At 36.6% G+C, this 25,303-nt stretch overlaps 1 protein-coding gene across 1 annotated transcript in view; it reads right to left on the reverse strand.

The window, feature by feature from the left end:
* Positions 1-25,303, reverse strand: part of LOC149571718 (uncharacterized) — a 217,332-nt gene that overhangs the window by 143,428 nt on the left and 48,601 nt on the right. Inside the window, exons 3-5 of the mRNA XM_089813128.1 lie at positions 15,766-15,896; positions 15,597-15,682; positions 15,367-15,461 (exon numbers count right to left, since the gene is read on the reverse strand). Of these exons, the coding sequence (XP_089669254.1) occupies positions 15,367-15,461; positions 15,597-15,682; positions 15,766-15,896 (312 nt within the window). The remainder of the gene's footprint in view (positions 1-15,366; positions 15,462-15,596; positions 15,683-15,765; positions 15,897-25,303) is intronic.

Raw genomic sequence — 25,303 nt, forward strand, 5'->3', positions numbered from 1 at the left:
AATTTGACATTCACTTTTTCAAAAATATAACATTTTACTCACTTTTTGTTATGTTTTTAAGTTACTTTTACTTTAAATTTATAACTTAAAGTGACTATAGTGCACATTATGTTATAATTTTGAGTTACTTTTTAATTTTTCACTTAAAGCAACTATATAACTATATAGTTACATTTTAAATTTTTGATTTTAAAACCAAATACTTATTTAAATGTCACTTTAAAATAATGTTTATGTATTATATTGAAAAATATGATAAATGAATATTATTTTTTACCCATTTTGATGACATTTTTATAATTTTAAGTGAAATACATGACTTAAGGGCCCATTTGGATCGTGGATTTGAGGTGGAATTAGAATTTCGTATTCTAAAAACTTTTCAATCCACTGTTTGGGTGTGCAAAAAACAAATTAGAATTTGATAAAAATGGGATTCTGTATCCTCATTTATACTCCATTTCGTGGATTTCGTCTTCCATCGAAATACTTGGAATTGACGATAAACCCGTTTTAATTCCAATTTTTATTAAAATGGGCATACGATATTTGTTGAAAGCGATAATTTTTTGCATCCACCAGGAGCTATTTCCTTTCCCGCTCGAAAGTATCTGTTGCCATTGCTCGGTTTGCTCAACCAAGTATGTGTTTGCATTTTTGCGCTGAGGCTTCTACTTCTCCATTTCTCCGTACGATTCGTCATTTTCTTCAGGTTGCAAAGGTTTATAGCAGAGGTGAGGACGCAAGTTAGTTTGGTTGCAATCTTCATCAGCAGGTAGGGCTTTCTCAACAGGTTCCATACCATTTCTTTGCAAACTTGAACCCTTCTTTTCTGAAAACGGTGAGAAATCTGGGTGAGCTGCCATGAATTTATCCTCCTTCCATAGTTGATTTGAATTTCAAATGTCTTTAAACGAAAAAGCGGTTCGATTTAATTGATCATTACTGTAATGACAATGTTTTCCAAAAGCTAGAACTGGGACTGGTTGCAAAGTACATTAGATGGGCTTTCTTATATATGATTTAAATTTCCTAAATCTTGTTGTGGGCGGAACTATAAAACACACAAAAACTTTCAACCCACGTGTACAATGAGGGGTATGAGACAGCTTTTAGAAACGTCCCAAATTTTCTAATACCCATTCCATACATTTTGTGAGGTTTATTGAGACATATACTTGCCAAGTTTTTAAGAAGCGTCAGTCTTCATTGTCGTCTAAATTGGCGAATCAAACGGGCCCAAATCAAATTCCCAAAACCGAAATCTGGATTTCAAGTTCTAGAATCCCAAATCAAGAATTTTGGATGCCAATTTTGAAATCATATTCCAACAACCAAACGGACCCTAAAGGCCTCAAAAGTGGACTTTTTATATGCATTTGCATGTAAAAACTATGAAAAGTGGAAACTATTCATGTTATTACATATAAAACTCACTTTTGAGGATACTTTTCATGCCATTATATCAAAAGCTTATGAAAGTGGACCTTTTTGATGCAATGACGTGAAAAGTAGAGTTTTTGTGCTTAAGCATCAAAAAGGTGAGACACATTTTAAAACATGTAAATGGCTTCAAAAGGTCTGATTTTGCCTATGAGCATGTTTTAAAACATGTAATGCACTCCAAGAAATGTGATTTTGCATAGAGACATTTTAAAACATGTAAGTGGCCTCAAAAGGTTCAATTTTGCATGAAGACATGTTTTAAAATATGCAATGACCATTAAAATGTCCAATTTTGAGAAGGAAATGTGTTCTTGCTCCCCAAGAATCCGATTTTGGCTATAACTAAAGATTTTCTTCATGGATTCGAACGAAATCTCTTGCATTCAAGGCGTTTTCGCTTGGTGATCATTTTGTTTCCATCAAAAATGAGTTTAATGAGCTGAAAAACATTTTTGAGAGTCCAAATCTAGGGCACGTTTTTGTTTAAAAAACTCCACAAATCTTCATTTTTACCAAACGTTTTTGCTTGGAGATGAATCGTTTTTCCCTTATTGGTTGATTGCATTGCATTTTGATTCCTATTTTGGTGTTTAAACACCAAAAAGTTTTACTTACAATCCATGGAGAAACAAGTTTTTTACAAAAACGTCTCAAGAGCATGAATTTTTGAAAACATTGGAAGTTGGAGAGGATTTAGGGCACATTTTGGCATCTTGCAACTTATTCTCCTTGTTCGCTGCCCTCTCTCATTTGAATTTGCAAGATTGGAAAAGGTCTCACCATTTTTGAAGAATTTTTCAAACAAAGAGCATCTTTTTCCTTCATATTTGGCACTTATTTTTCATGTAAGTGGACTTCTTCCTTCTTGTAATTTAATTCATGCTTATCTTTGCTGATTTTATGCATGAAATCGTTAGATGGTTGCCATTTGTGAAGATCTTTGCCATAGAAAGTGAATTTTTCCTTTAAATATGAAGTTTTCTTTCATTTTCATGTTTTTGGTTCTTCCCCAAGTCCCAATTTCAAATTTGAGCTTTGAAGTGCATTGCATTTTGGCATGTTTTGAGTTGTTTACAAAGGTACATTTTTTTCTCTTGTTTTTTTATTTTTGTGTTTGTTTGCCAATTTTCCTCCATTTGGAGAAGTTACAAGTTTTTTTGGGAAAAAACTTGCTTTTGCTTCATTTCATGCTAAAGCATCGTCATCTTTCACATTCCATTTCCATTTACATGTCATTACATTTCACACCTCATCCGACAAATGCAATTACATGTTTTCCATCTCATTTGCCATCCGCACATGCATGTAATTTTAATGTCCCCATTTTGGTTGACATCGTTTTGTGTGTCGGATCAATCTATCACGGACTCTCATAGACTGGTGGTTGTGATGAGAGTCATTCTGGCGTTTATTTGAGGATTGGATGGCTTATTATGCTCTTGGAGATATTATTTTATCATTACTTTTTATACGTGGTCTACATGTTATAATTTTAAGTTGAGATTGCACTTTTTATTTTATAAAATTATTTATTATAAAAGTGTATTATAATGGGATTTTATAATAGATGTTTCTAGAAGTTCTTAGTAACTTCTTAGAAAAGGATGTTTCTAAAAGTTCTTAGTAACTTCTTAGGAAAGTAGATAAATAGAGGGCTTGGGCTCCCATTTGGATAGACAAGATTTGGTAACTCAACTACATCTTCTATGAGCATTTGTGGAGCTTGATAGTCTGCAAATATTCAGCATAATCCTTGAGAACGATACCTCTCAAGAGATTGCATAACTAAGGAAGTGAAACACCTTCTGAAGAGTTGCACTTTGGAAGTGGTATTCAGCCATTTCAAGTTGAGCTTAATTTGTATATTCAGACTACCTGAGGGTTTAAGTCTAAGAAAAAGTCCAAAATTGCACTTTGAAAGTGGTATTCAGCCTTTGCAGATTGAGCTTAATTTGTATATTCAGACTACCTGAGGGCTTAAGTCTTTAAAAGCAGATCCGAAAAAACAGTCCAAAAAAGCAGGTCCGAAAAAAAAGTCCAAAAAAGCAGATCAAAAAAACAGAGCGAAAAAGCAGGTTTGAAAAAAGCAAGTGAAAAAGCAGATCAAAAAAGAAAACAAAGCAGAAAGGCAGCATTGGAGAAAATTATTATGGCCATCTACAACCAGGTTCCTTTGTTAGCATTGCATTTTAGGTGTTATAAGTTTCAGCTGTAGGTGTGTATTATACCAACATTATCATTTTTGTAATCCATGTAAATGCCAAAAGTCTTGGCCATATTTCATGAGCATTGTATTAGAAATTTCATTGCAATTAAGGAGATAATAGTTGCTGGTGTCATTTGAGCAATTTAATATCATTATTTATCAGCTAGTTAGTTTGCATACCAATTGTTTGTAAAAATGTCAGTTGGTTGTAGGTGTTCATTTCTCATGCTTTGATCATATATATGCATTGTATATTGCCAAAATTAGTTGCACATTCATGTTAGGTCATTGTTTAGTCAATTCAAAATCTTCTTGCAAGCATTCTTATTGATGCTAAATGAAGGAAAGAGCCATAAAAGCAAACTGAAATTTTATATCAGTCATATGACCCTTGTATGCAAAGCGTTTTCTTGAACCTTTATCAGCATTTTGGAATTAGCTTTGAGCAGGGTCATTACAGTGGTATCAGAGCGGTTTCCTGCTAGCCTAATTGGGTTATTTCAGATTGAATTCAATTATCAGTATGGCTTTAACAGGAGACAAGGATTTGGAAGAAAGAATGCACAATGTAAAGAAGAAATTAGATTGTCCATTTCAGTGAACAGAGGACCTTCTAAGAACTTTGTAGGAGTTGGAAACTTATTTAGGCAAGTTTGATCAGTCAAGACCCGATGCTATGCAAATAGCTTGATCTCCAGCATTTGGTTCATTGGTTAAGCCTCGATTATTGAGACATCATGATGAGGTAATAAGACTTACAGCTCTCTCTTGCATTAGTGAAATCATGAGGATAATAGCTGGCATTAACTCTTATGATGATTAGATTATGAGAGAGGTACTTCATGCCATGGTAAAAAGCTTTGAAAAGTTGGACAACCTCCGGGACCCTTATTTCACAAAAAGGGCAAGATTGCTTGAAGTATTTGCAAAGTGTAGATTTGAAAACATTATGCTGGCAATAGGTTGTATCAGTGACATTTGCAGGATGTTCAATACATTTTGGAATATTATGGACGAGTTTCATCCCAACAGAGTATAGGCATCGATGCACTTCATCATGTTCACAATCTTGTTTGAGGAGGAGGATGAAATTTCTAAACTTTTGGGAGAAGACTTATGGTATGTTTGGACAAAAGAGAGGAATTTGTCACCTATGGCATGTACGTGGTTAAAGAGCCTGATTGATAGCCGTACGGATCATACCTTCCCTATGATAGGCAGAAACTTGTATGAGGAGTTTAACAGACATGCGGATTCGATACAGGGAGACATTAGCACATCTTCAAGTAATGGCTTATCTGTATCATCTTCACAGGCAGAAGAGGTTACAAATGTTATGCAAGTTGAGCCAGTTGCATCAGAAGGTGATATCACAGGCACACCGGATTGCGTGATTGACACAGATAGTGATTCCAGTACAATTGGGCTGGATGAAGTTACAGTAGTTGAGGATACTGTCATGATTGAGGATAGTACAGTTGATCAGAAAGTGAGCATTCAAGACTTTGCAGAAAATGAGTATCGGGCACAGTTGGATGCTTCTTCACATGAGATAGAGGCTAGTAGCTCTTCACTTGGTTTGGCAAGCCAGCTGAAGACATGGGACAAGGATATTGTCGCGGCTTTATCTCATCATGACAGGATGCATGGATTGATTAAGAATCACATTTGGATGATTAAACTGCAGGAGAGATGGAAAGGAGTCACAACAGGATCTTCTTGTGACGACTTACAGCAGATCAAGGAAGGCATGGAGGCAATGAAGGTAAGTTACATACACCTACTTTCAAATTGCGATCATATCCTTAATCTTGCAGGGATCTATTTAGATGCATTGAAGAAGGAGGAGGAGGTTGATTGGCTTTCTCATGAGCTGGAGGATACTCGGAATTCCTTGGTGTGTACTCAGTTGGCTCTCCAGGATTCTAATAGACATGTGGACGGGATTTGTCTTGAGGTGAGCTCAGTTCAGGAGTTAGCACGTATAGCAAGGACTCAGTTTTCTTTTACAGTTGGGTCACATGTTGATGATGATATGAGTATGTCTAGCATTCACACTCTGGATTCAGAGATTGTAGACAGGTGTGTGAAGTCAGTTGGTATTGTTCACATTACTCAAGTAAGAAGTTTACTTGAATTGCCAGTTGGTTTCCGTTCATGGATTAGATGTTGGGATCCTTATCTTAGTACTTGGGATCATTTTGTCTGGAGATATCTATCATTCTTTAGTAGTAGTATCTGTTGCACCATCATGGACTTGATTAGTAGTTTGCCAAGTATAGTTCTCATCCATGCCAACAACTTGTTTGATGCTGGAATTAGTTTTTACACACCTATATTGGGCATTGTTCATGTCGACCATTCTTGTTGGAATGGGTTGATGATCTCTCAGATATGACAAAGTTTACAGAAGAGTCTCAGGATCTGATTATTACAGATGACACCCAGGGGGATATTCTAGATAGTTTTGAGGACTTAGTCTCCTCAGCAGTTTCTTTTGATACGGAGGTTTTTGATGTTAATGCTTCAGTCGCTTCGTTTGATGATACGAGTTCAGCAATTCGTTTGCAAAATTTGGATAGCAGTATTACAGATGATAGCTATTTTGAGGTTACTCCTTTGGACAGTGTACCAAGGATAGAGTATATGAGTTTGACCAATCAACACAATCATGTGTCTAGTCAACTGAGAGTTGGCGAGCAAGACATTTCTATCGCTTGTGAGCATTTCGATGTTGCTCCTCAGTTGTTAGCAGTTTATGGATGGGGTTCTCCTACTAGTGATGAGCAGGGAGGCAGTTATCTTTCCTTGATAGAGATCCACTCTTTATGAGAGACTATCCGAATTCTAAGACAGAATTATATGCAGTTGGTAGCCGACAGAAATTATCTTATGAAGTGGGGCAATACAGCATATGACGCATTATTGGTCAAGGAAGACGAGGTGAGTGAGCTTACTCAGCAGCTCGAGGTGACTTTTGAGTTTCTTGAGAGTACACAGTTGGCTTTCGAAGAGTCACAGTTTCACTTAGCTGAGGTGACCATGGAGTTAGAATGACTTTAGTCTTTACCAGATTCTGTACAATCACAGATCGTGGTGTCTAGTGATCCAAGGATGTCCATGGTCGAGGTTGATAGAGGCAGTGGAGATGAGCATATATCTGTCCACGACACTAGTATTGGCATATTTGGTTCGTCTCCATTGGAGGCAGGCTCAGCTGAGTTGGGCACTGCAGCTGAGCATTGTGGTATATTTGACTTGGAGGGCACAGCAACTAGTGATGTTGTTGATTCTGCGCCCTTGGCTATACCATCCTCTGACTTAGCTGATGATCAGTCACAGTTGGTCGTATCACGTCTGCAGGATGAGTCTTTGACTGGGATTGGTTACTTTTACCGGCATTATACTGCAGGACATGTTCATCAGTTTGCTTTTGATCCATGTGTTGAGGAGTTGATGGCAGAAAGGTTTGGTCTGGGCTCTCGTTTTTGCTATCTACTGTGTAATGACTATTCACCATCAGCAGTGCATGGGTGTTATGGTTATGAGACAATGGTCGGTGATCAGCAGAGTTGTTCTAACTGCAGTAGATGTACAGTGTGTGGATTCTCTGTATTTGGTGCAGTTTCATGTGGGAGTGGTCACCATTGTAGCAGAGTTGGAGTGTGCATTCCGCATAACACGGTGGGTTGTGTGGATGGTGTTTATTATGTTGATAGTTTGGGTGATTTACTCTACTTGGGGTCTGATATGTCGAGAGTGTGTGCCTCGTGGGTTCCTAACTGTGGCAATAGCGGATTTGGAGTTCAGTTGCACAATGATTCACGATTCATTCATGGATTCCTCTTGGTTACATTTCAGAGGTTGTTGCAAGAGCCTACGTTGACTGACAGCAGTATAGTTCATAACTACATTTGGGATCCAGGTGGAGCGACTGGTTTGTTGTTCGGCCATTGCTTGGGGACAAGCAATTTCAAGAAAGGCGGACTGTAATGTCCCCGTTTTGGTTGACATCGTTTTGCGTGCCAGATCAATCTATCACGAACTCTCGTAGACTGGTGGTTGTGATGAGAGAGTCATTCTAGCGTTTATTTGAGGATTGGATGGCTTATTATGCTCTTGGAGATATTATTTTATCATTACTTTTTATACGCAGCCTACATGTTATAATTTTAAGTTGAGATTGCACTTTTTATTTTATAAAATTATTTATTATAAAAGTGCATTATAATAGGATTTTATAATGGATGTTTCTAGAAGTTCTTAGTAACTTCTTAGAAAAGGATTTGTGGAGCTTGATAGTCTGCAAATATTCAGCATAATCCTTGAGAATGATACCTCTCAAGAGATTGCATAACTGAGGAAGTGAAAGACCTTCTGAAGGGTTGCACTTTGGAAGTGGTAAAAAGCAGATTAGGAAAAAGCAAAGCAAAAAGGCAGCATTGGAGAAAATTATTACAACCATCTACAACCAAGTTTTTTTTGTTAGCATTGCATTTTAGGTATTATAAGTTTCAGCTGTAGGTGTGCATTATACCAACATTATCATTTTTGTAATCCATGTAAATGCCAAAAGTCTTGGCCTTATTTCATGAGCATTGAATTAGAAATTTAATTACAATTAACGAGATAATAGTTGCCGGTGTCATTTGAGCAATTCAATATCATTATTTATCAACTAGTTAGTTTGCATACCAACTGTTTGTAAAAATGCCAGTTGGCTGTAGGTGTTCATTTATCATGCTTTGATCACATATACGCATTGAATATTGCCAAAATAAGTTGCACATTCATGTTAGGTCATTGTTTAGTTAATTCAGAGTCTTCTTGCAAGCATTCTTATTAATGCTAAGTGAAGGAAAGAGTCATAAAAGCAAACTGAAATTTTATATCAGTCATATGACCCTTGTATGCAAAGCGTTTTCTTGAACCTTTATCAGCATTTTGGAATCAGATTTGAGCAGGGTCATTACAATAATCCCATTTTCCATTTTCATTTTCACCTATCTCATTTTTCGCTTCTATTTGCACGACACGATTACACGAAATGTCTTTCGTGTAATTGCATCCAAAAGGTCCGATTTTGATCAAAAGTCACATTTTGGAAAAACAAAAAAATGTCATTTTTGCTTCCCGTGTACTTTGACTTCTCCTTTTCTCCAAAAGTGACTATAAAACTCATTATCTCACCTGCATTTTTCATTTCCATCTCCTCATACACAGTCGCACTTACATGAGTAAATACATGCTTCCACCTCATTCCATACTTTACATCTTAGCCTTCATTCGCATATACACATAAAGTGTATCTTTTGCTCGCACTTGCATCTCATTTCACCCTCCACCTTCTATTATATGTTGCATTTACATGAACTCATTTTTCACACAATAAAGCCTTGAAAATGTTAAGTCACTTTTGAAATCAGCAACTTTCACTTTGCACGTATTCCCATGTATTTCACATTCGCACATTTTCATTCAATTCTATTTCATTCCATTTTCTATTTTCACACTTCCATATCATTTCATTCCACATCCCATTCATTTCATTTCACTTTCCATTCCATTGCATATGCATATGCCTTCTCTTTGAAAGTCACTCTTATTTCGAATCTTCACTACTAATGCAGAATTCACTTGTATGGAGATTCCTTCTGATGATGCATTTATGTTTTGGGATTTTTGTGTTGCAGCACAAGCACAAGATATGTCCTCGCCATCTAAGTCCAAAGGCAAAATGAAATATCAATATGATAAAGAATTAGCTCATGCAGCTCCTTCAGTCACATATATTTTGGATAACGTGTTGGACACGAAGATTGGTCATGTAGATGTGGTTGATTTTCTACAAGGAGTTGAAGCCCCTGCTACTCATGAAATGAAACGCATTAGGAAAAGCAACATCCACTTGGTCTCTACGTTTCCTACGGCAGCTATAAAACCTGATTTTTTTTATGGATGTGCACGGCAATTTACTCCTAAGAAGAGGACTATCAAAGATGCTGACGGCAAGGTTATCATTAGCCTTGATCCTAAATTTATTGAGCAAATCTTCTAAGTTTCGCATAAATCAGAATGTGCTGATTTGACTAAAGAATCGCCATTGGCTTGTTGGAATGAGCAAAAGAGCACTTGTCAGAAGTATGTCAACCTTTATTGGTTAGATAATAAAAGAAGCAATTTTTCCAAATGGCCAAAGACTCTTTATCGGTCAAATTTTAAACAGGAGTACAAGGATCTCATCATCTTTCTCAGCAGGATTTGTGGTCTTAAAGATTCTTCTGATTTTGAGCCATGGATTTACAAGTTTATGTTTCAAATTATGGAAAATAAAGAACACATCTTTTGGGGGGAACGTATTAGTACTACACTCTGTCAGCAGCTATGCAATGTAGGAACATCAGTGCCTTTCTACATGAATTCTTGTCTAGTCTACACATTGCTGCCATGGGATCTTTTTCGAGTCTTTCTACCAAAGGAGATCGTCTTCAAATACCTATTTGGGATTACTCTGACCAAATTATTTTGGCTAATAGTAAATTCCATTACAGAAGAGTCCAAAATGCCTTTTTTGGACATTACAAGTGTTTGTTCGACAAGCAATTGTCTATCAAAAGAATATCTAATGCAGCATGGGAGAAGGTGAACCAGTACGGCTGCATTTTTCTTTAGTTTCTCACTTTCGCATACTTGAGAGTTGGATATTTCAAGGGAGAGCCATATACCTTACCTAAGTATGCTACAGATCGAATCATTCTGATGGAATTAGCAAGACAACTCATGGGCGTGTAGAGTGATCGGCATGCTTCACATAGGCTCGGATTTGGCATTACCTCAGTTAAACCTTTGTCTATTGGCAATTATTCAATTGTTTCTGTTTCTGTGCCTAAAGCAAAGAATATGGAAGCAGAATTGCAGTTGATTACATTGAAGAAGTTCAAGTAAATTTGATTTTGATTATCAAGAGATGAACTCTCGGATAAAAAGAGCCTACACTCATGTTCATCGCATTGAGGATATTTGGATTGATATGAGAACAAAAATTGACATCATGAAAATGGATTACTGCAAGTTAACATTGCAGCAAATAATTGATCTTAACATATTGGAAATCTCTCCAAATTTTCAAGTTGATAACGATGGAGACATCCTTGATCCGAAATTTCATCAAGTCAGTTTTGATAATATGTGCTCTTTCCCTATTCAATGGCAACAAAAGGAAGGTACATCTATCATGGACAGGTTTCAATCTATCCTAGTAAACACTAACAAATGGTTGAAAAGTAAAGGCCTTAAAAGAGTAAATCCTAAGATGGGTCTGAATTGTGGAATTTTTGGTCCTCCTGGCAGGAAATCACAACTTGAAATTACAAGGAAAGATGGTGCCTCATCTGCAAATGCCAAGAGTGCCCTCAAATTCAAATTTAAAGGCTGAAAAGGAACTAAATCATCTCAGGTTCTTGAGCCAATTCAAGAATCAGCAGTAGAATCGGAAGAAGAATTCGAAACAAAATCTGATAAAGAAGATTCAGATAAAGAAAGAAAAATTGTGGTCATATCTCCTCCAAAGCCTACACGAGCCTGCATGTCTTCTCTACATGAAGAAACCTTTTTTCAGGAGGTTGATGATGATGTAAATTCATTCTCTACTATTTTCACTCATTCCATTCTAGTCTCGGAGGTTAACACCATGGCTTTTCCTATTTCATCTACTGCTCCTCGTGTTCCTACACATAAACAATATGATAACTTAGCAAATGTGTTTGAAGATTTTCCAACTCTGACCAGTGGTCAAGTTTTCCAACTTGATACATCTTTGACAGGATTTGAACTCTTCATGATAGAGTCTTCTCAACATGTTTTTATGCCTTCAGCGGTACAGACTGAATCATGCTCAGTCACTACAGATATACAATTTAAATCAATGCCAATGGTCTCCACTATGCCTGCTTCTGTAGATGAAAGTTTCAACCTGCCTGCATGGTTGAGTAGAATAACAACAAAGAGAAGGAAAGTGGTTGTTCCTCCTGACAATCTACCTGTGAAGAAGACTAAATCCAAATCTTTGAAAAATAAGATTGTATTTAGAATTGTAGTTGATTCTGATAAAACCAAATTTGTTGAGATAGCTAAGCCTTTGGTAGATAAACCTGTTGAAGAACTTACTCGTTCTGACAACAAGTTTACTAAAGTTGAAATTGGAAAGCAATCTTGTTTGAGTTATTTGCAAGATGCATTGACGTATGTATCGAAAAGTAATCATGGACTTTGGGAAAAGAAGAATCAATTAAAACAAGAGATTTCTCGTTTAAATGAGGTAATCCAAAAACAATCTTTTCAGAGTGTTGTAATATCTCAAACATCTACAGAGAAAAGGTTAATTGAAGCTGCCAAGTCTTGGATACAAGAAATCATTTCTGAAGGAGTTTGAGCCATCACAGAGACATTTGCAGTTCTTAGACGTATCAAAGAGATGAATAAAATGGAACAAAACTTGATTTCTTCTTTGACCCTGGAAGCAGATAACCTGAAAGAAATCCTTGATGATTGGGACGAAATGATAAAATTTGGTCTGGATGCTATGGTCTCATGTGATATTCTTCCATCATGTGAGATGTTCTTCAGATTTCAAGGGCTCATTGGTTATAAGGAAGAGACGTTAAGAAAGCTGATTACAAAGTTGCAGGTGACCCTAGGAGATTGTCAAGCAGTTAAGACAAGTGTTACTTGTGATTTGAAACAAATGGGATGCCGTGTTATTGATATTTTGGTAATCTTTTGGCAGCAGAGAGAGTGACTTCCAAATATACAATCAAGATCAATGCTGATGTAGATTCTGAAGATTTTGGTTCGCACACAATGAACAAGTTTGTTTCGTACAAATCCTTAACAAAACACTTGTTAGATACTAACACAACAAATTCCAAAGTTGTGTAGTCAGCATACGAGAATGCAGTAAGAATTGAAGCCATATCAAAGACTATGAAGATTGATCTTCCCACAGTGTGTGACATCATTGTCAAATTCAAGACACTAAGAAACAATCTCTAAGATTGTTGTTTTGTTTCATGTTAGTAGTTGTAGAAGATGCATTACATGAAAAAGTATAATTACATGTAATGCGAGTTGCATGTGTAGTTGCATGTAACCCTTTATTTTCTATAGTTAAACTAGATCAAAGTTGGTTGAGTTGCTCCCACTTTTTCCTCCACCTTTTTCTCAACTCCTGTGCCTATATAAAGGAGTGCCCCCTCATTGTAAAATTATCATTATCTTTTATGTAAGAAAACTCTGGAGAAATTGTGCCAGCATAACTTTGTTTGTGTAAGCACTATTTTGAGAGAAAGTGAATACAAAGGAGCATTTGAGACTTAACTTTGATTAAGTGAGATTGTGATTTGAATGAATTATAAGCTTTGTCTTTGTTTCATCCAACTTGTCTTTGATTCATATTTTCTTGTGTTATTAGTAATTGTTCTATTAAATTGAATTGAAAAGAGTAAAGAAACAATTGAAGCAAGAGCTTTGACCAAGAGCAATTGTGAAAATATATAGCTAAAAGCTTTGTCTACAGCTTATACTTCTTTCTTAATTCGCAAAATAGTTAAATATTCTTACTTTTAGGAGTCTTTGTACCCTAATTGTAAAGCTTTTTCATATAGAAGTACGACCGGACTTAGAGCCAAACCGGTATATGTTCAGCTAGCCTTTGAGTTAGTGAAGGTTTATTGGTATCACTGTTTCCAACTCTTGATAGAAGTGTAGTTAGAGATTCACCCTGCCCATTACTCGCTCCACGAGTAAGTTGATTATTTCTTAAAAGTTAAAAAGAAAGGATATTGGTAACACCCTTTTTACAAAATCTCTCGACTTCTTGCTTACCTTGAGTTGATCCAAGTAACGGTGAGAAGAGGGAGCCTTCCTTTAAGGTAGGAAAGACTCTATTTCACACGCTATGGCTGGTCATCCTATTTTGCGACTGGATTTTTACCCAAAACTGTCGGTTGCAAAATATCCACCCAACAGATTGGTTGGTCAATTAGCCAATTAAATAATGAACTAACTCAGAGAAATGGGAAACTAAGTTGAAAAAGTTTTTTTTACTGTTACCTACATTTTGTGGAGACAAAATGCAGGACAACAATCACTAATGTCACAAAGTACTATATTATTGGAGGATATAAAATTGCACACCACTAGTACATGGTGCTGGAGATTACAGTTACTATCACAGCAGATTATATATATATATATATGGATTGAAAAATCACATAAGTTTTCATCGCAAATCTGATTCACTGATACATCTTTAAAATATACTTTCTTATAAATACTTCTACCATACATATAGGGATGCATTTGGACTATCAATGAGCTAGTCTTATGGATTATCTATGAGAGCTGATGTTTGACTCAATTGCCCATTTGATCACGGCACTGATATATTATTGAATGTCCTCCCACTGCCATTTAAATCATCATAACACGTCTCTCTCATTCCAGTTTAATGACCTCACCAATGTGCATGGTTTAGTTTACAATATCCTAGGCATGTTCATGTTTCATTCATACTCAGAGAGTTGTGCATAATTGAACTATATAGAATGTTACATTCATATACATTTAAATTGCATGAACAGAAAGTTAAGGTTATTTGTCCTAGTTGAAATAATTTCACTCCATTCTCTGGTTTAAAGGCAAGTTACTATTTTCCATCTGCTTAGTGAGAATTCTCTGTTAGTCAGGATACTGTTGCATGAACCTCAAACATTATCATATCTCTCTTAGTTGTTTTGTTTAATGACATCCACGAGTACACTCCAAGTTTTAGTCAAACCTAAAGAAGAAGAAAAGCACAGTTATTTATAAATTTCCAATTGTTGTACACTTCTTGCATCATAAGTATCAGACCACAATCCTATGTTTGCCCGCCCCAGGCTTAGATGATCTGCTCTTAAGGATCTGTGAAGCAACGGTCTTGATCGCCATCACAGCATAAATATATTTTCTAAACATGACTGTCTATTGTTTTTGCAGCACTAAGTGTCATGTTCTAGAGTTCTCGGATCCAAATTTGATGTATTTTACAATAAGACACATATGTCAGACATGGATATGAATCTCAGAGGAAAATTTGCAGCATGCCCACCTCTGAATATGATAAAGTTGTCCACAATGCTTTGTATATGACCTTCTATCGAAAACATAAGCAAAAGAAAAAGTAAGAGCAAATACATTATACTGTGTAGTAAATTGTTAAAGACCACATTAACCCATTCAGGCCGTTGCTCATTCTTTAAGAAACAAGGAAATTATTCATAAATTTTAAGGGAATTTTTTTTAAAGAATTAAACATAAATAAGAATGAAGCAGACAACCAAACAGGGCACAATTTAACTCTTGTTTAAAGTTATTGATCCATTGCATCACCCATCCATTCCATATTTATTGTGAGATTTTGATCAACTCGAAAAGATTGTGTAATGGATAAGACAGTGCATTCATATAAAAAAGCCCGTGTGCAGACCACCAATCCACAATAGTATGGCACACAACTTGAGGATATATTTATATATAGTCACATATTCAAAATTGGGGCCCATTCCCTGCAGAACTGATCTTATTTTGGTCAAGCTCAACTAAAAGACAAAAGGATTCAAAATCCTCATGGATACCTTTTATCTTGAAAGAAAAACATTAAGCATGAAACTAACCTGTTTAGCACAATTGCTTTTGTCCGACACGTAAATGCTTCCATGAGCTCCTCTATGTTTAAAGTCCAATTAGGGGGATTGAGAGAAACATAAACCTGTTTTATCAGATGTATCACTGGTTTCTCATGAATTAAACAAAAAGAAAATCAAATGCAGATTTATAATCTGTCAATTTTCAAATCAATATGTCAAACCCTAATTGATTTCTATTTGCAAATGTAAGGGCTTACTGGAGTCCCTCCAGCCATGGTAATGCAAGCTTCATAAGTCTCATATACTGGGTCAAGTAACAATACTTCATCCCCTTGATCTACAACTGTTCCAAAATGGTGTCAGGTCTAAAGCATAATTAAAATCGATTTAAGGCAATTCTTCAGAGCGGACAGAAGAAAACACAACCAGATAGTATTGCTGCAGCAAAAGCTTCCGATTGACCACAACAAATGGCGACATTTTTTACAGGGTCTACATCCAGACCCTGATTTATCTTCATAGTCCATGCTATCAAGTCACAGACGCCTTGAACATGTCTGTAAGAAATTATAGAGAAATTAATGGATTATTGATCCGAAGTCATCAAATTCATATGGAGTGCAGATAGTCGTATTATTTTGCAAAAGATTATGCCAATAGATTTCAATTATCTTCCCATCCAGGCTTGAAAATTACAGAATGTGTTCAGAGACCTATGCATCAGGAAAAAAATAGAAGCCTCCGGGTGCTACTGTAATCACATTTATGCTGAAATTTGCATTATCTGTCCTAACAAAACCTACCTTCCTGTTTCATAGTTTCTGTTGGTAATTGAGTAAGAACAACTAGGAGTTAAAGGTAGTGAAATTAGAAGATCAGCAGTGTGTCCAAAGAAAACAATATACTGAGGAACATGAACTTCTCAATACATCAAGCAGTTTGGAAAGCAATTAAAGTCTGAAATGCGTTCTTAAGTAAATGCCCATTCTTATTAATGATCATCACAATCACATTACAACCTTTCAGACTATAACTATGGAGTTGGAAGCAATATATTTTTTAACAACATGACAAAATATCAGAAAAGATGATGCACATAGCTAAAATTTCCTTACATCAAGATTATCAAGCATATCATATGTATTTTTGAGAATTCGATGACCTTCACAACATCGGCAAATATGATTTGAATTTTGAATAATAAAGCCATCTTCAACTGAAGCAAAAATAAAGAAAATCATGAATTAGAACTATTCCTGATATTGACCTTGAAAAATGTGCAATTTCGCAAAAAAAATTGTTGACTCCCATAGTTGACCCATTTCACTCACTTTTTCTGAGTCCAATTGCATTTAAATCACAGGTTTGACAAGTTTCAATGCAAATTTCAATGCTTCCTTGTTTGTAGGATTTATATGTGATAGACTCGTGCATTCAACACATTGCACTATTTTTGTGCGATGACAGGCAACAGCTTATTTGCCTTACCACAGCAGGCTGCCTATGCGTTGAAATGTGGCAATGGGAACGAGTGTTGCAATTAACCAGCCAAGATAAGTCATAAGAATATACATCAAAATGATTTGCTGATATTAAATTGTTCCTGTCAGATTGATTAATCAAAATCAAAAGAGATTAAGAAGATAAGAAGCTGAATAAAAACTAACTTTCACTGTTCTGCAGTAACTTAGGTGCACAACTGTCTTAAAAAGTCCTGGGATAAAGCTTATATCTAATATACATTTTTTTTTAAAGATCTTTGGAAGTTCTTAGCTGTTTTGCCATTTAAAAGAAAAGAAACTATACAATCCAAAACTAAGAAATATCCTGAACTCCAAAATTGAAGTCTACTCTCATTGAAAAATTGAAATATCAAGACTTCTACTTCACGGCATAGACAATTCTCAAGAAGGATTTAAACCTTATGGGGTATCTTGTGAAGTCCTGAGCCAATGTCCAAATCATGGAAATGCTTGTATGTGGTTCAAAATGTTTAACTGGTTTATAAAGGTAAAGTAATACAAAGAACTGGCACAATACAACAGTATAGCTGTACCACATAACACTGCTTTTGTCATTAAACTGAAGCTACAATAAAATAATTTGAATAAAGTTTAGATCAATCAGAGCTGTCACGGACAAATATTTTTAATATCAAAGAAATAAAATGTAATTTTGAAAGGAAAAAGATTCAATTTGTGCACAAGACAAAACGGCAAACCTCTTTTGAATAACATTTGACTTAATACAGGTCGTAGTCCATTTGTCCATAAGTGCACTTACATTTTTATCATTCATCAATGTCTATACAATCTTTAACCTATGCTTATGCTGATGCAATTATGAAATGAATCTACAAGAATTCCAAATGAGCATGCTAGGATATGAAATGCTCCTAGTGTCCTGTGGTTAATAGCACAACTTCCATGGCAAGATGGGAAATGGAAGTGGAGTGGGATGGTTGATTCTGCATTCCTGGTGCCTCTCGTCCCTTCCCTCTTTACTAACCTGTTTGTTTGTGCAAGTTTTAAATGGTTGAGTGGGCTTTGTTTTCTCGTGTCACTGGTATATACGGTCCATTTGTGGTGATAGAAAATAGTATTAGGGAGGTTGGCATCTCTGTTCTGGTCTTTTGTTTACTGCCAGAATAACAGTTTAGGTATTAAATCTGTCTGGCAGTATTGCTTATATGCCAGTTGTTGTAATGGGACTTGGATGCCAGGATGGCACTACAGCAAGGCACTATGTAAACAGTTCAGATCATATTAATATGTGTGAGCTGCCCTTTGCAGCCTTTAATACATCACCAAAACAAATCACAAAATTATACATGAAATTCAACCCAAGCAAATCTTAGGTGCAGCATCACGATACCTGTGGCATCAATATGCTAATGGAGTTTCTAAAATGCTTAATATTTGTCAACCTTGAAAGAAATATTTTACATAAGTCTAACCAGCACTAATCATAAATGATTCAGCCTTTATTCATCATAGGCCACCTATCATCCATCATCAGTTTTCAATTCAATGATGGATTTTTGCAGCACAGGCTGTGATTTCCCCATCTAATATAGGATTTACTAATAAATTAAAATAAATTAATAGAAATTTTAATAATATTAATATATCAATTTTTTTTTAAAAATAAATATATATATAATATAATACTAAATATTTGATATATTGTCATTTATTATTCACTATCATACATTATAACAATATTGGATCTTATATTATAATGTAAAGACAAATATTATATATTATCATAATATAAATACACAATCAGTATCACATATCTGAAATTTATAGTATTGAACATAATGCGTATCTGAATTTATTTATTTTGATGAATAGTCCCTTTCTATTAATTAAATAATAAGCTACATATAAAAAGGGTCAGGGGATATAAGGATCACTCTACGAGTGTTCATGCCGCCCAAGGCCGGAAACTTATCTACTCATAAAAAAATACATAACAGAAGCCCTCAGGCTGCAAGAGCAATGCCAGTCAAGGGAAGAGGATCGCGATCCTCTGAACCCCATACATCAATGGGGTTAGTGGGTGGCTCAGGAGGAGCCCACCCATTTGCAACATCATCAGTTTTTTCTTTTTCTTTTCCTCCCTCCGCCCAGGGAGGTGAAATCGCCAAGTCCAACCGCAAGAAAGACCACTTGGGATCCCTATTGGAGGGGGGCGAAACAATAGTAGGAGCAACAGGAGTAGCAACTGGGGACCAACCAGAACCATGCCTCGAGGGAGGAGTGGCCAAGTGCCAACAACCTCCAAAACCACCACTCGGAGAGCGACGATGAGGCTACAACCTAAGGGTGTGAGAGCAGCGAGTGGAAGAATTATGGCCCCACCAGCAGTCATGGGGCGTACAGTTTGCAAAAGCAAAATTAGACAGCACACTGGCTACTGTACACGATGCATTCCCCCAATGAGCCAAAAGCTCCTAAAGGTGGGCCACCTCAAGAGCTACCTTGTCAATTTGTACTTGAATCTGCAACATTACATTGTTACATATGCAAGTTTTAGTGTACATAGTGTTGATGTCAGTTTTGTACCACTACATAACATATTAGCAATTGAATATTTGATACAGAGTATCAAACACACAACTCCTCTCTTGAAAAGTTAATACTCATGAAGACATAAGAAAAACTCCAATGTTCCTTACACCTGTGGATACTAACTCAGTTATCGATGTGATTTGTTGGTAATCACGTAGGTGGCCCTATGCTACTTGTTTGAGGACAACTTGGACTTTTGGTGGGATGGTTATGGTTTGGTATGAGTTCCAAATGATGTTGATGCAGATGGTGATGGTGATGGGAAGATGAGTGTTCTAATGACTTTATGCCTTCCTAACCTTCGTCTTCGAAACTCCAAATACTATATTACTTGCTATTCTACTCCTACTCCTATGAATGGAAAGATTAGCAAATGGACGGGGATCAAATCTAATGAAAGCTGACCAACGGCTCTACCTCCATAAATGCAATGATCCAAGGGAAAATGACTAGTTTACCACACAAGGCTTCCTAACAAGCTGCTAGGATGTTAGTGGCCTAGTTTATAGATCCCTATCAAACATCCACTAATATCACCATGCAACTATCCATCTACTCTTACTCTTACTTAACAACTTCTTGAAATGAAATCTACTTTAACAACTTTAAAGAAAATCTAATTCTAACTATTAAAAGTAGAAACCATGCAATAACACCAAATGTTCTTAGTCACCATGCAAGTCACAACAATGAGAAAGAAAAGCGATTTTGGCATTATCTTAGCAACAATTTTCTCCGACCCTTTACAAATGAGAGCAAATAGCCTTATATAGAGGCCAAAATTTACAACCGACGATAGAGATAAAGAGGCAAAATCAATGATCCAGATTGGATCCTAGAAACCCTAATTAGGGTTACCACCCCATCGGCCAATGAGAAGATGCCACCTCGTCAATGGACCAATGAAAAAAGGAAAAGTGGTAACCAATGAGAAGGCACCAAAATGGTTGCCAATCAGAACTAGACACTTGTCCTATCCAAGAAGAAAGAGAAATTGCCACTTGGGCCTACATCAAATCATCTTCTAATATAAATCTCCCTTTTTCTTTCATCCTTTTAGCTAAGGCAATGAACTTGGCTTGCCTTTCGTTGACTTCCTTCATGGGAGGGCAAGGTGTATGCTTCATCTTGAGTTCAACTGAATTCATCATGTTGCTTTCTACTTGCAGTGTCTTCTCATGGTCCTTCTCATACTCTTTTGCATATCCAATAAAGGCATTGAGGGAGGCAAGGGTACCCAAATGTTTCTTTTTGATGGCAACCTTCCCTAACTCATCCAATCCTGATCCAAGTCGTCTCATTGATGTCCTCCTCTTTGATATCTTCAAAATCAAGTGACGCCCCAACGTCACTCATCATGGTTGAAATGGAAGCATCAACGCCTGGGCTATGTTGTGCAATCACATTCTATATTTCCTCCAGTGCTCTCAATCTGGTAGTCAAGTCAACAAACCAAGACTCAACTGTACTCAATCCTTCTTCATCAACCAACTTGGCCCTTTCCAAATATTTCTCTGGTAGCCCAATGAATGCCTGTAGCCTGGGAATGGCTACGTCCTTGACTGGAAGAAAATCCTTCCACTCTACTTCAAATATTCTAAATTTGTCTCTAATAGTCACTAATGACCGAAATGTCAAGATAAACGAAGGCAAGAAATTTTGCCCGTCTTGGATTGTATCATGGATCCAATTCCTGACTTGATGCAGCTAAGCTGATATCTCTTCTATGTTGCTCCCGTTGTCTTGAGGAAGGGCTGTCTGGTGCAACTATTGGATAGGTTGGCAATCTCTCCAATATTTGTTCTCGGCTTGCAACTTTATGATCCTTTCATTTGCCTTCCTCAACCTTTCCCTGATTGAAACCATGCCCTTCTCAATCTCCTCACATTCCATGTCATCTGTGTTTCTTCCCAAGTTATGCTCCACTCTCGTATTCCTGGGCTGCAATCTCATCCAATGCCTTGCTAACAGTTGGTATGGCAATTTGAACCTTTTAGTGACCATCACTGTCGCTCTTAATCACCTTTGCCACTGTTTTTCCCATTTGTTTCTGGTTCTCGCTATCACCCTTTTCCATTAATCCTTGGATGTCCTCAACTGTTCGGGCAGTTACTACCTCACTTCTTGGCATAAGCATTTGCCTTAACCATAGTGGTACAGTGCATCTCCCAAAATATGGATTCGATTCGACTAACAAAACATCACCAATGGCCTTGGGCGCCTGACTTATTTCCTCAATATCAATCAGCCCATCTTCTTCCTCACTAGTAACTACCATGTCATCTCCATGTTGGTTTTTTGAGAGAGGAGAGTATTTGGTGCTGTCACTGTAACCACTTAACTCTGAATCAGAGCTCACCTCTACCACGGCCCCTTGTTCACTTGTGTTATCTCCTTGGCCCTTAGCCTCAATTATGCTTTCCCTTGATGGTGTTGCATGTTGTCTCTTTGTTGGAGCTTCTGGATGTTCTTGACTTTTCTCAACCTCCAATGCTCTCTTCTTACTTCTAATTGTTTCTTATTGTCGACTACTTCCTTCACCCTTCTGTCTGACTGACTCCTCTGGACCTTCCTTTGGCTTCATCTTCTCATAAGTAAGGTGCATTCTATGACTTTGTAGTTTCCTTAACTTTCCATTGTACCACAACTCGGTGTGTAAATCAACTATCCTTGTAACTGCCTCCAAGGAAGGATCCTAATGATCATCCCAATCCACTGGATTCAACTCTGTTCTCTCCACTGTATCATAATCTTCTCTCATCACATCTCCATCATCCTCCAGTTGATCAGGAATATCAAGGCCTCTCCATCTGATATCTCTCATCATGTTCACCGAAAATCTTGAGAAAGCTAGCTTTCTCACATGAAAGTCATCATGGGCATTGGCCAAAAAATCTTCTATATTAGGAACATGTTTAAATGCATTTCCGTGAGATACCTTGATAAGACCATTAGGATCGAATCCTTGCCTTGCTCTGTACCATCCTAGATGATACCATTCCAATTCTTTCTCCGCAGCTGCAAAGGTGACAAGATTGGGGCAACTATCATTGCCAATTCCGAATGAGAAAGTAATCCCTATCTCACCCTTGAGTTTCATTATTCTGTCATAATGCTCAAGTTGCCTAGCCAATTCCATCAGAACTACCTTGTCGGGTGGGTACCTTGGAAGTCTCTTGGGACATATTATGCTTCCTGCTACTCTAATGTATGTGAATTGCGAAAATTGGATGAACCAACTCCCATATTTCTTAACCTTTGCTTTTGCTTCCGATGAGAGCCTCTTAGCAGGTGTCCCTTGTAATAACCTTATTGTCTTCATGGCAAAGGCATTACAAAACATTTTATAGTTTTTGTTGTTGTGCAAATGAAGTTGTGGATAGCATTCATGCACCAAATATTGCCCCAGCCCATTGCCAATTTCTCCTAAGGCCTTAAGTCCAAGATTTTCATACAACCTCACAATCAAATAGAACAGATAGGACCCCATATAGAATTGCTTTTGATTTTGTACGATTCTAAGTTGCAACTCTAGATTCTCACTTATGATCCTAGCCCAATCAAATCTTCTTTTTCCTTTTTCAATTTCATCAATAAAGAAGTACATCCAGCTTTCGAATTGCATACCTTGAGCTAGGCCCATGGTCCGGCTTAGAGGCACAATGAGATCGCCATATTCTAATTTGAAATCAGATATGGTGAGCCTTGATGATCTGGTAACTCCTTTCTTGCCTTCGTGTAGCCAATCCTGCTTTAAGTGGATGAAATAAGCCTCTTGGTTATCCTCAAATGACTTGGCCACCTGGTCCATCATTACTACTGTCATGCTTTTGTAGTGAGGGATGTTAAATGCTTCTTCGATCACTTGTCCGCCGATGTTGGCCAACACTCTCTTCCCTTCATCAAAAATGATGGATTTACTAACCAAATCAAACCTAGATGCACATTCCATGACTAATTATGGACAAGGCAAGGTGGGAGGGAAGGCCGCTACGTGTACAATTCCACTTTTGTAAATCCTCTTTGCCATGGGGGATTGTCCTTCCTCTAGTCTGTCCTTTAGCTATATCATGTTCACTGTTCTGATATTGGTATCGATTATTCGCCTCACTTTTGAGAAGAAGTTGGTCTTGAGCATCATGTCCTCTTTCTTTTTCTTAGTATTTGTTCCCTTAGGGTTCTTGCTTCCACAAACATCTACCATCCTAAACGCTTATTTCTGCTCCTTCGTTCTAAGTGATATGGACTACCCTTGTCAATCTCCAACCTTCTTTCTATCAATGGATTCTAACTTAGTTCTGCCTAGCCAAGTCCTATCGCTACACTTATCAATCTCCAATCTTCAACCTAGGGGTAGGGCTTCCACTTATTTCTACCTCTTCATTACGTTAAGATGGTCTACACTTATATCTCGTAACTTCATTCCTAGGGTGGTCTAGCTTATTTCTGCCTCACCAAATTTTCTATCATGAAATCTACACTTATCTCTCCAAACTTCAACCTATAGATGGAATGATGAAGTGGTGGATGATGAATGCAAGAACATAAGGGAAACAAAACCAACAAGAACAAGGAGTGAAATCCGCTTAAGAACCACCTTCAGCTCTAAAAATGATGAATTTACCTTTACCAATAGCGAAGTCTTCTTTGAAGTTTGGATCAGATTCTCAAAAAAATTCAAGCTTCCTTGCAAAATCAGAATTTTAACCCCTTTGAAACTATTCACACCTTGCCAAAAATTAGACTTTTGATCATGTTTCCTCTACCAAATAATAATGCCCAGATCTGGTATAAAATCGCAGTCCATTGCAAGAAAATCACACCTTTAAATATCGCCAAGTAAGAAGAAGTTTCAAATCTGCCTTGAATTGCCTAGGGCAGAAATCCTAGCCTCTTATGCAAGAAAATCGATGCCAAAATAATGACAAATCTGCTCCAAGGAAAAGAAATCGCCAAGTCTGAAATTGTCTTTCAAGAGAAAATAAAATCGCCAAGTGAGAGCTGCTCTTCCAAGGGAAAAAATTGCCAAACATGTGTGAAATCTGCCCCTTGCTAAGAAAATCGCCAAGCACACAAATCTGCTCAAAAAAATTGCCAAGTAGAAGGCTGCTTGCAAAATCGCCAAGTAGAGAAGAGGCTTGTGGTGGAATGAGAAATGAAAGAGGGGGGAAGCCCTCTTATAGAAAACTTCACACACTCCTCCAAGCTGGCCGACTAGCCCTATGAGAGAGAAAAAATTAAATTAGGCCACCATTCATGGTCCAAATTTAAATGACAAGCTAAAAATTAAATCTGCCTTAGTGAAATTTGTATTTTTTTATTGTTGGTTAAGACCAAAATTGCAAACTAAAATTAAAAAAGCCTTGGAGATGTTAAACATTTCATTTAATAATGTTTTAGGTAATTAAAATATCATTTAAAATTGGATTTAGCAAGCCAAAATCAATTTTTCAATTTTAATTTACCATCTCTTTAAATATTTTTAAAATCTTCAAAGCAATTTTAACCTATTTAATGCCAATTTTTGCAATTTAATCCATTTTCAATCTTGCAATGCAATTTTAAATTTTTTAATGAAATAAATTATTTCTCTAGCATCCAAAATCGATTTTTCCAATTGAATTTCACCATCACAAAATTAATTTTTTCACCAAAAATAAAAAATTACGAAACAATTAAATCTAAAGAATTTCATTTTGAAAATGCTAAAGATTATATAATTACATCCAATTTTCAAAATGAAATCCTCTAGTCCAAAATTAAAATTGTAAATTTTATCCCCCCAAATATTGTTCTAAGCATCAAAAATGTAGTCTTTGAAATTGGTTTGGCCTAACGATAAAATTTCATGCTCCGAAAAATCAAGTTAAGACCAGGTAAAAAAAAAA

This window comes from Cupressus sempervirens, chromosome 2, assembly GCF_028749045.1.
Source record: "Cupressus sempervirens isolate cs-2001-9-10 chromosome 2, ASM2874904v1, whole genome shotgun sequence".
Classification (NCBI taxonomy): domain Eukaryota; kingdom Viridiplantae; phylum Streptophyta; class Pinopsida; order Cupressales; family Cupressaceae; genus Cupressus; species Cupressus sempervirens.